Here is a 12,701-nt window from a genome sequence, read left to right as displayed (position 1 = left end):
TTTCTCTCACATAGATGTTTCTCTCTGTGTGTCTCTCGCAATTTCTTTCACCATCTCTAAAATTTAATGGAAAAAAAAATATCCTCCAGTGAAGATTAAAAAGAAAAAAAAAGTTTTAAGCCCTGTGTTTTTACTGCCCAGCAATAGCTCCTGAATACTCTAGTTGGAGACATTTAAATGTCATATTCTACCAAGCTTTTAAAGATTCTGAGGTACCCATTTGCATATTAATATGTTATTGAAGCAAAAGATTTTATTTTAAAGAAGAAATGAGCATCAGTAGATAAGTAGATTAAAAAACTGTGGTACATCTACACAATGGAATACTATGTTGCAGTAAAAAAAAATTCTTACCATTTGCAACAGCATGGATGGAACTGGATTATGCTAAGTGATATAAGCCAGTCAGAGAAGGATAAATATCACATGATCTAACTCATTTATGTAATATAATGAACAACATGGACTGATGAACAAAAATAGATCCAGAGACAGAGAAACATCAATCAGACCATTAAACCTCAGAGGGAAGGTAGGGGAGGGTGAGGCTAAGGTGGAAAGATCAACCAAAGGACTTGTATGCATGCATATAAGCCTAACCAATGGACATAGATAACAGGAGGGTGAGGGCATGAGGGGGGATTATAGGGGGGAGAAAGGTAATGGGGGAATAAAGGCACATATGTAACACCTTAATCAATAAAGAAATTTTTTTAAAAAGAAGAAATGAATTCATAGTTCAGTGTATATCTTAAAGATTTAAAACAATATCTTCTAAAGCACAGGGATTTAATCAGCCTTTCCCTTTAACTCCACATATCACTTTTAAATTGCCTGAGATACTAATTTCCTGTATCCCAGAGTTTATAAGAATCCGAATTCAATTTTGTTTTCTCTCCTTTGTCATCAGAATATTGTGTGTCTTGAGGTCTAGATTGTACAAGTTTCTTATAAGAGAGGAATTGAAATGGGATAGTTATTTAATTTAAGCACAATTATATCTGATCTAGAAAATATAGAAGGAAAAAACCCTCAGGTTTTGCATAGAATATATGAAGATACTCTGCTTGTGTTTGTCTTAAATAATTTCATAAAATTAAGCTGAACACATTCAGGGATGTCACAGCTCCGTGCACTGTTCTCAAGCCTAATTCTGTGTGTATCACACCAAGCCAATGGAGACCAGAGGTGGTGTCTCCACCCTAGAGCAACGTTCTCCTTCACTTTCAATCTTTATGGTTTCCATAGTGGAGTAGCTTGGATTCTGGAAATGTCTCTAGTTGAGATGCTATAGTATTAACCTGCACTATAGAAATCCCTTTTGTTTCTTTCTGCCAATGCCACTTACCAATTTTAACATCTGGTTGGCTCACATCTTCTGATAGGAAAATCCATCTGTTCATTCACTTTGGATTGTTTTACTATCAGCATAGGCTGTACTGCAAACAGGAATTTGTTTCCACCCAGGAAAACGCTTTTCTTTCATTGAAAGAAGGAAAAATGTATTAAACAAGGCAATTAACACTAGAAAAGAAAATGAGTGACATTCTTTCTACATTGCACTTTTCTTGTACTTGAATATTTCAATTATTTATCAGCATTGTAAATTTTTCTCACTGTCTTTTGCTAAAAATGTGTTATCACTACCATCTTGTTTTTCTATAGCATGACTGAATTATTTGTAAAGTTTTACTTTCCAGTAGGCAGTGTACATTTTAAACAAATAGCCAAAGTAATCATAAATGGTTTCATATTCTGTATAATTATGCAAAATTTTTAATTTCCACATAGGGTAACTATAAGATTTAATTATTAATTACTAAGATGTCCTAAATTATTTTTCTATAATTATGTTTTTTGCAATATGAATTGGGTTACAGCATGGGTTGTGGAAGTTCATGCATGGGCCACAAATCTGATCTGGATAAATCCTGATAAATTCTGTGACTAAGAGAGGTATACTCATCACTTTCTTCCTCAATTGCTTATCCATAAAACCTTCCCTGTATGATTATTGTGAAAATTGAAAGAGATAGTGTATGTAAATTTAGCCCTTAATAAAATGCCTAACACAGACATGTTGCTTCATGAATTTTCTATTAATAAGAGAAGTTTTAGCCATCAGTATTTTTCTATGTAATACAGTAATGATGAAAAAAATACATAAAAAGATAATTATGTCACTGAATATAAAGTGAGTATATTTTCATTGGTAACTATAAAAAGTTCAAGATCAAAATGCCTACAAAATAGTATTGAATAGTATTTCACTATAAGTGAAAAATAAAATTGAAGAAAAGAAGTTCAACATCTAAGTAACAATGATCAGGTACTATGAATTAAGCCCTCGGATCCTATAATAGCACTGATGTTTAAATGCTCAGGATCTACACATGTATTATCTAAGGAAATGAGCAATAGCTCAAAAATATTTTCTTTAGCTTGTGGAGTCTAGTGATTAATTAAACAGCTCTTTGAGTCATCAAAGATGCTCTAAAAAAAATCTGACACACACTCCCTACCGACAAGTGCTCTTCCTGTTTTTAAATCAGACTTCAATTCTTTGTTCTTTATTTTTTCAGGCTTTTGCATTGACCTGTCTTGGGAATGTTAAAAGCTGGTAAATGCTCCCTTGCCAATCCAGATCAATAGGCAGTATTTTATTGAGCGAGACAGATTTTCATTTTAGAAAGTATGCTAGGCTACATAGTGACATTCCCAATAGCTGGTTATACATTATTATAGGAAGCAAGGATATTCATTTCATGGCTCAAAGGCTGCATGCTAGTATTTAACCAACAGTTTGCAAAGGTTTGCTACGTGATTTACCACATAATGCTGAAATTAGTTCTTTGTCCTCAAGTGGTTTCCAGTAAAATGTGTGCCTCTTCAGGCTTCTCTTTCTCTGGGGAATATGTTTCCTGTCATTACTAAGACAATGCCATGGTCATAAAGCACATGTGGTTTATACCTGTAGACATTTTACAACAAAGAATTAGTCAGAAACGTGGTTAGAACCCACACGTTGGGGCCCTCACTCCAAGAAGCTGCTAGGACACCATCTCCTGCCGCCAGAAGTGAAAGAGGACAGATGTTTTCTTTGATTAGTGCACTCTCCCCAAATAAAAGTTGGGCCTTCCTCTTTTGTATTTGTTGTCTGGCAATATCTTCTCTTTGTGTGTGAAGCACAGTGAAAGTAAAATGTGGTTAGAAAATCTATGAGCAGTATTAGAATTTTATATTTATATTAGAGGCCCAGTGCATGAATTCATGCACCAGTAGAATCCCTGGGCCTGGCCCGCAAGATAGGGTCAAAACCAGCTCTCAGAAATTCCCCAAAGGGTTCCAAATTGCAAAAGGGCACAGGCCAGGCTGAGGGACACCACTGGTGCATGATAGGGGCTGGGGAGGGATGTGGAAGGTTGGCCAGCCAGGGAAGGACTATGGGAGGGCTCCAGGACATGTCCAGCCCATCTTGCTCAGTCCCAATTGGCTGGACCCCAGCAGCAAGCTAACCTACTGGTTGGAGCATCTGCCCCCTGGTGGTCAGTGCACATCATAGCAACTGGTTGAGTGGTCAACATCTGTCCCCTGGTAGTCAGTGCATGTCATAGCAAGTAGTTGAGCAGCCTTAGCATATCATTAGCATATTGCACATTGATTGGTTGAACGGATGACTGGACACTTAGCATATCAGGCTTTTATTATATAAGATTATAAATAAGATGCCAGATTGAGTTACTTCTGATGATAATGCTACATAAGTTAATTCAAAGGGTAGCCACTAGAACTCAAAAGCATTTTGAGCCTAGCTAGCATGGCTCAGTGGTTGAACATCAACCCATGAACCAAGAGGTCACAGTTTGATTCCCTGTCAGGGCATATGCCCAAGTGATGGACTCAATCTCCAGTGTGGGGTGTGCAGGATGCAGCTGATCGATGACTCTCTCTATTTCTATTTCTCCCTTCCTCTCTGAAATCAATAAAAAATATATTTTTTTAAAAAGGATTTTGATGAATTTTTGTAAAATAATTTTCATACCATCAGATAAGTGCCAGATGTTTATGTTTGTCACACACAGGGAGTGACACATCCAACAATTTTAGCAAATGCATTTGATGTTCAGCTGTGAACATAACCCCTTTCATCTTCACATCCCCTCACCAGCACCCTTAATATTAAACAGAAGTACAGTAAACTCAGATGTGAAATCACATCCATCTTCTAATCAAAAATAAGGCAGCTGTGAAATAATGATATTTTTCAAAATAAAAAAACAGTGATTGGACCACAGCTGATTGGATTGAAGAAAAGCCGGTTATTTAATTATGGTTATTGTGTTCGTGAATTTTTATGGAAAGAAAGGAACTATTGTTAGGACAATGAACTCTCAAACCCAGAGGGTAGCTATATTTAGAACTCCTCTGGATTGTATCTTTGTCTTTCCAACTGCCTTTTTTAAGTCATCTGTCTTATCTCTTAGAATGAGAGGTTGCTAAGAGTTCATCAGAATTCAGAAAGCTAAATCACCAAGAGGATGGTCATGGCTGATCTTGAATAATTTTCATGACAATTGATTATTTTGGCTTTAAGATGGCCAGAGATCAATATATTTCTTGAGAAATGTCTATAGAGGTGAGGAAAACCTGGTGTTGTAGGTAGGTAGGAATGGTACCAGGTGTTAGGCGAATGGGGTCAGACCAGACCTGGGTTCAGCAACCTCAGTACTTGAGTTCTGGTTAGGGAAGAATTCAGAGCCAAGACTCTATTCTAGAGTGACAAGTGACTTACTCTGCCTATCAGACCTGAAAGTAAAACAAAAGTCACTAATATAAAAAAGAAAACACAGCAGAGGAAATGATTAAGTCAAGAGAAATTTACACATTGAAGCATGCAGGCAGAAAATACTTATCTTGTGTTCAGAATAACAAATATTTTAATGGGTCTGGGAGATAGATACAGCAGGTGAGACTAAAAAGATAGATCAAGGACAATGTCATTATTAACTGAGTAGGCCTCACCCATAAGAAAGGTGTACATACAGACATGAAGTCCTTCTGAGTCTCCTGACACGGACACCCAACAGTGTGAGCAGTGATGCTTCTGAGACAGAAGGCTATGCATCTCCTTCCAATCATCAGGTTTGGGAGGGTCTCTGTTAGGGCATTCCCCATAGATACTAAAGGAGATAGTACTTAAAAGAACTTCCTCAACATTGGCAGAGTTCTCATAGTGCTGGGGAGGCTGTTTTGTTAGAGTTCTGGGTACCTTCTGATTTTAATTTCAGTGAGTCCCAGCTTTAATCATTTTGTGAGGTTGTCACTCATCCATTCTAAACCCAGTGGCAGTGATGTTAGAGAAAAAAAAATTAAATGAAATGTCAAGTATCCCAGTGTGCTAAATAAAAGAATCTGCAATGTTATAGCACAGCAGGAAATTTTATGCAATTACATGGGGAGGTTGCTAATGTATTTCATTGTCATTGAAAAAAGAAAACTTTTTTTTATGACAGATCATGCATATGCCTTTGGGGTTTTTCTAGTTGAGAACTTGGATACTTCCTGTGTTGGGTGCCTAAATTCCAATCAATTGCTTCTTCCTTTAAGTTAGCTGATATTAATACTTAGGATTTTTATAGTTAACCACCAGTTAACTTCTTTTCTACCTTTCAACTAAATTGTATCCTAGAAACAGAATCTGAAAAGCAGGAATAAGGCAGACAGGGAATAAAGTTCTAGAGTTATTTCAAATCTACCTTGGAAGTTTAATCACTGGAAGTTTAATCATTTTCCAACTGAAGGGCCATTTGTAAGTTTGACAGGAAGAGTTTATTTAAATAGCTCTGCTTCATGCACCCTTGGACATCAAGATTTGAAGGGCCCTTCAGCTTGAAAGTGGATGTGGCATTGGACATGACTCAATGGATAGTAAGACATTAAGTGTTCTGAGAGTATTTGAAGCTGTTTAGTGTAACCATTGTCCAGAGTACCCATTAACTTTCAGATTGCAACATTAGGAAATCAGAGAGTTCTTACAACTTTAAATCACCTGATTATTTGTCTGGGATTTAGTTAGATTTTGCTTTACCAGAAAACATAAAAACACCCAGTTAAATTTGTATTTCAAGTAAGCCATGACCTAGTTGTAGTATGTTGCAAATATTACATGGGAAGTATTTATACTAAAAAATATTTGTTTATCTGAAATTCAAATCTAAGAAACAAAAATTACTCTGCCCTCTTCATCTCTACTCCATTCCAGTTACACATCTAGGGCCCATTTCCCAAACCACAACACTCACAGTGCTTTCAAAGCCATTATTGTTCTGATCTGCATTCTATTTGCAAGGAGGTAGACTGCTCAATAGTGATGAAAAATAGGACCATGTTAGACTTGAGTTCTATTCCAGGCCTCTCCAGTCTCCTATATGTGAGGTTATCTTGTTTGCCTTGATTTTCTATTTGTAAAATGGCATATATTGATGAGCTGTTTGGAAAAGATTTTTAAACTCTCTGAAAACACGGCAACATGATATTGAACCCCTTTTTCTCTTTTGTACCAGGAATTAAATAATCATGGTTGCAGCAATGAGAAAGGTCTTTCCTGGCAATTGCCTACCTAGGGCAATTGGTGTCTTCTCCTATTTTTGCCTTTTGTTAGAGCAATGGGAAGGGAAATTTGGGGGTTGTTGATGCCAGAAGGAATTAGGATCTATTGATCCCAGGTTGGTAGAAACTACACTATGGAGCCCGCAGGGGAATATGCTCCAGGTGATGGCTGTGCAGGGATGGGCAGCTGACCACATGTGTATTGTCTTGCAGGTGGACTTGGGCCTTCTGCGCTTTGTCACTGCTGTTGGGACACAGGGAGCTATTTCAAAGGAAACCAAGAAGAAATACTACGTCACTACTTACAAAATAGACATTAGCTCCAATGGGGAAGACTGGATCACCATTAAAGAAGGAAACAAGCCTGTTGTAAGTTTGGCTGCCATCCCTTCAACCAATTTATTCTTTGAAATGGACAATCAATTTTACTTGTTTGGGAGCTTTCAATCTGGTCTGGTTCAGTTTTTAATTGATTTAAAATGAAAAGAGCAATTAGAGGTTTAAAGCTGACCAAAGGGGTGTCATGTTCCCAGATCCTGCAGCCAAAAGCAAATTATACGGATGTGTCCAAGAAAAGTCAATACCAGCCAAATTGTCAAACTCAATAGTCACTTTATACAAGGAAAAGGACTATGCATAAGATGAATACTGTCCTCTTAGAATCATAGGAGTTATGTTTTCCCTGTGTTTCTCCATTCTCTTTCATGGATTCATTCTTTCTTCCTCTCTGTAACAGGTTGGTTTTAGAAAAGTCCTTTTCATCTATCTTCTGTAGCTCACAAATTAATTTGAAAGTGTTTTTTGGCTGCTTCTGTGAGAATACACTGTAAAAAAAAGCAAGTTAGTCCATCATGTTCCCTAAGATCACATATATGACACCTCCTCACTGCTTTAACCAAGGAGGAAAACCCCTGTCCACAGGAGCTCTGCCCTAAATCATTTGGAACTGAAGTGTTTTGTCCTCAACCTGCCTGTTTACTTGAAGTTATGCTAGCTCTGATTTAGCAATCAAAAGATTTCTGAGAACTCACACTTGCTGTTTATCCAAAATTAAAAGCTTGTGTGAGGTTAAGTAAAATGTAGAGAATTGATAATGATAGTAGCAAAGATCCAGGTACAGTAACTTGAAATTCTGGATTTGAGAAGAGGTCAGTTAACATGTTCTATTTCTCTCTGGAGCATTCATGGCCTTGACTTACTCCTGGCCCTAAACTGAGAAAAGCCTCCCAGTGTGAAGTGAGAGAACTATTAATTCCCTTTGATTAGCTGCAAAGCCCTCAGACTTGTTTAGGGGAGACAAGATTGAAGGGGATACAGAAATGCAGCTGCTCTGTGGGAGGAAAGTTTTGTGGTCATGCAAGTTCAAGGCCACTGTCTAGCTGGTGAAGACATGAAATCAATCCTCTATTGGGAAAGAAAAACAGTCATAATCAATATTCGTGGCAATTAAGCAAGTAAATTCTACCCTGAGTTTCATGGCTTATTCTTGTTTTGGAGTAGTTTTTGGCAGACATGCTTTAATTTCAAACAAATAGATTGGAGGTGTGGATGGGGGACACACTAATGCTAAGAACACACCACAAGCAAGAGAATCCAGAGAGCCCTACCAATGTGACTCAGTGGTTGAGTGTTGACCCATGAACCAGGTGGTCTGAGATTTGATTCCTGGTCAGGCCACATGCCTGGGTTGCTGGCTCAATCCCCAGTGGGGGGCTTGCCAGAGACAATTGATCAATGATTCTCTCATCATTGATGTTTTTATCTCTCTTTCTCTCTCCCTTCCTCTCTCTGAAATTAATAAAAACATATTTTTAAAAAAGAGAGCATGAGAGAACTGGACTCTGACCTTCAGGACATTTCCTTAAAAAATTAATGCTGCCCTAACTTCTTTGGCTCAGTGGATAGAGTGTCGGCCTATAAACTGAAGGGTCCCAGATTCAATTCTAGTCAAGGGCACATGTTCGGGTTGTGGGCTCCATCCTCAGTAGGGGGCATACAAGAGGCAGCTGATCAATGATACTTTCCCATCAGTGATGTTTCTATATCTCTCTCCATCTCCCTTCCTCACTGAAATCAATAATATATATATATATTGATTTCTGCAAGTGGCTACTGAGGCTGTGCTCACAACATCACCACTGCCGTTGCCACCTGCCCTGCCCCACCCACGCTTTCCCTCTGGCAGCCACCTTGCTTTTCCTCCCTTGCTTTTCCTTCCTTCTAAGCTGTCTTCAGTCTTCATTCCTCCCTCCCTTAGCGTATGCAAAGTAACCTCTATTTTTGTTGGGTTAATTTGCATACTTGTTCTAATTGGCTGTGGATGTAACGAAGGTATGGTTGATTAGCATTTTTTTATTAGTGTAGATATATATAATCTACACTAATAAAAGGGTAATATGCTAATTAGACTGAGAGACTTTCCTGACCTCCTTCCAGACAAAGCCATGGTGGCAGGGCCAAGGCAGAGACCAGGATGGGGAGGCAGTTGGGGATGATCAGGCTGGCAGAGGGGCAGTCGGGGGGAGCAAGCCAGCTTGGGGGGGAGGGAACAGTTTGAGGAGAGCAGTCCATCAGGGGGGCAGTTGAGGGCAATAAGTCTGGCAAGGGGGGCAGCTGGGGGTGAACAGGCTGGCAGGGGGAGCAGTTGAGGGCCAGAAGGTGAGCAGGCGAGCAGGCCAAAATGGGGGGGTGAGCAGGCTGATGGGGGGGAGCAGCTGGGGGCATGCAGGCTGGTGGGGAGGGGCAGTTGAGGGCCAGCAGGTGAGCAGGCCAGAATGGGGGGGCGAGCAGGCTGACGGGGGGGGCAGTTGGGGGCAAGCAGTCTGGCAGGGGGGACATTTAGGTGTGAGAAGGCCAGTGCAGGGGACAGTTGGGGGTGAGCAGACTGGCAGGGGGTGCAGCTGGGAGGCAAGAAGGGAGAAGTTGGGGGTGAGAAAGCCGGCAGGGGAAGCACCTGGGGGCTATAAGGCCAGCAAGGGGGGAAGTTGGGGGTAAGAAAGTCAGCAAGGGTAGGGAAGTTAGGGGTGAGCAGGCTGGAAGGGGGGGGACAGTTAGGGGCAATCAGGCTGGCAGGGGAGGGCAGTCGGAGGCGAGAAGGCTGGCAGAGGGAGCAGTTGGGGCAAGCAGGCCTGCAAGGGGGGCAGTTGGGGGTGATCAGGCTGGCAGGGGTCCAGTTGAGGGTGAGCAGGTGACGGGGGGGGGCATTTAGAGATGATCAGGTGGCAAGTGGGGTGCAGTTGGGGCAATTCAGGCCAGCAGGCATAGTGGTTAGGGGTGACCAGGCAGGCAGGTAGGTGAGCAGTTGGGAGCCAGTAGACCCAGATTGTGAGAGGGATGTCCAACTGCCAATTCAGGCCCGATCCCACAGAAATCCTCCAAGGGATCGAAGATTGGAGAGGGTACAGGCCAGGCTGAGGGACACACACATACCCCCATGCGTGAGTTTCGTGCACCAGGCCACTAGTTTTATATATATATATATATATATATATATATATATATATATATATATATATATATATATATATATAAATTAGTGCTACATCTCCAAGACCTTCTCTGAAGCTATTGTCCATTAGCTGTCCACAAGGCTCAGAGTGGTGTCAGGAAGCATACACAAGTTCTCAAGGGATATCTGGCAATGCACACAGCTCTTAATAGATGTCCACTATCAGAACACTCTGGCACACATAAGAGCTTTCAGAGTGGGAGGCAGAAAGAATATAGAAAGGTTCAACAAAGATAAAGACCTAGTATCTGTCTGAGCACTTTTATTGAACCTAATGAAATCTGAGCTTCCACTAGAGTCTAGTTATTATTGGCTACATGCTTTTCTCTATACATAGGGGCCTTTCAGCCACTGCCCTCTACCCTCTTTCCTACTTTCCTCAGGGAGAGCTGGCTGTACCTCAGCAGGAGCATCCTGGGACCATCACAACCTCTCCATGTTGAATAGAATGCATGTCCTTACGTTGTTTCAGAAAAGAAAAAAAAAAAATTCCCTCAGTGTGAGCTGAGCACTGGTGCATACAGTGCTCCTAACAGACTCCTGGGATTCCCTGAAGAGGGCTTGTTGACACATTAAGCACCATAGTTTGGACTCGACTCTTTCTGGCAGCTCCCTATTATTCTTTGTCACACAAAAATGCTCCCACACGGATTGTGTCCCAGAGAGAGACGCTGAAGTAGGATAGGCATCTGAAGTCCATCACAGGCTAGGATAAATTATGATATTATTTTCTCTGGAGAGGGATCAGGCTAACAGCCAACTTTGGAAAGCATTGACCCTCTTCAATTGTGCAGGCCACTTAAGCTAAATGAAGTAAAAACACCATCTTGACTTTTACAAGCCCTTTCTCCCAGGAGAAGAGCAAACCTTGGGAAACTATGGTTCTCCTCTATGAACTTATTTGTGAAGGTGGCGAGGAAACTCATGCACTGATGAGCTCAGTAAATTTGAGTTACACCACCTGAGAAGAGTCTGGCCTGGCTGTGCTTGTCACCCACAGCATGTACCTGAGACAGCCACTTTCATACAGGCCATCCCCACTCCAGGGCCAAGTAGAATCCAGGAAAGTGATTTCACCTGAGGTGGGTCTACTGCCAGAATGTTCCACAAAGGCAAACAGTCTCTACTGCTTGGACATCTGGCCAGAGAATAGGACTGTGGCACCAGGCCTGGCACCGTGGTCCTGACAAATACTTGTAGGAAATTGGTTTGTGACAGGCAATCATTACACCTGTGATAGAATAAAATGACTCCTTTAAAACTAGACAGAAGCCCTAGGAAAGTTGAGTTCTAATTATGCATTATTTATAACTAAGTTTTTATTTTGACAACTAAAACAAAATTTTGCCAATAACTAAGAAAGTTTAAAGTAATTAATGATTGTCAGAGAAAAGATCTTCCATCAAGAAATGGGAGTGAGAGAAAGCCACTTGACCTTGTGCTATAGCAGGGAACATAGAATTTCAAAAAGCCAGGCCTTACACTGAATTAAAAAAGCAGACCTTCTGAGAGTTCCTGGGAAAGTAAAAAGAGGAGAGTTCCCATCAAATGTCCTTAGCATTTTATAGGTCCATATGATAAAGTTAATAATTGCCCACTTTTTAATATAATAGTGTGCATTTTTAAATAACTATCACCTTTGTAACAGTGCTCTGGAGGTTCTAACCACTCTGAAAATTGAATGGATAATTAGGGCAAACCTATCTAATAAAGAGAGAATATGCTAATTGCCCTCACACTATCGCAAAGATGGTAATGCCCACAGCCAATAAGGAGGGAATATGCTAATTGGCTGTCACACCCTCAAAGATGGTGGTGCCCAGTCCCCTCAACTCCCCAGCCGCCCAGGGCTGGCCCCAGGCACAGGCAAGTCTCAGATGGCAGCTGCCCAGCCACCCAGAGCGGCCTGAGGCTCAGGTAAACAGGGCCAGCCAAGGCTTGCACTACCGGCAGTGGCAGCAGCAGAAGTGTGATGGGTTGTCACCTTCTCCTGATTGCTGGGTCACCTCTCATTCTGAGGGCTCCTAGACTGTGAGAGGGGGCAGGCCAGGCTGAGGGACTCACCACTCCAGTGCATGAATTTTCATGCACTAGGCTTCTAGTTCTATATTAGACATGATTCTTTCTGATTGCGATCACTTAAAAAACAACACAACACATGATAAGTTATTAAAACCATCTCAACTTGGATAGACAATGTTGAAATTGTAAATAATTTTTACAAACATTTGTGAAAATGTATTTTGGATTTGTTTTCAATCCCAAAAGCCTATTATTAAAGGTCCCTTTCTTTTTTCATATAGATCTTTCAGGGAAACACCAACCCTACAGATGTTGTATTTGGAGTTTTCCCCAAAAAACTGATAACTCGATTTGTCCGAATTAAACCTCTGACTTGGGAAAATGGTATATCTATGAGGTTTGAAGTATATGGCTGCAAGATAACAGGTAAGCTCCAGCTTAAAGATTGCCTAGTAATGATTTATATAAACTTTTAAATTCAGGAAGAGTCATTTTGTATATATATGGTCATTTTCATTTGGACTTAGACAAACCTGAGTTTCAATTCTACTTGTATTCACTA

At 40.6% G+C, this 12,701-nt stretch overlaps 1 protein-coding gene across 2 annotated transcripts in view; it reads left to right on the top strand.

The window, feature by feature from the left end:
- The window catches only part of NRP1 (neuropilin 1), a 160,124-nt gene that overhangs the window by 101,630 nt on the left and 45,793 nt on the right, over positions 1–12,701 (top strand). For both annotated transcript variants that reach the window (XM_084875803.1, XM_084875804.1), the window contains 2 exons: positions 6,823–6,978; positions 12,421–12,565. In XM_084875803.1, coding sequence (XP_084731929.1) covers positions 6,823–6,978; positions 12,421–12,565 — 301 coding nt within the window. The remainder of the gene's footprint in view (positions 1–6,822; positions 6,979–12,420; positions 12,566–12,701) is intronic.

This window comes from Pipistrellus hanaki, assembly GCF_964339955.1.
Source record: "Pipistrellus hanaki genome assembly, chromosome: 1".
Classification (NCBI taxonomy): domain Eukaryota; kingdom Metazoa; phylum Chordata; class Mammalia; order Chiroptera; family Vespertilionidae; genus Pipistrellus; species Pipistrellus hanaki.
The sequence above is the reverse complement of the archived record's forward strand: the minus strand, read 5'-3'. Positions and strand labels throughout refer to the sequence as shown.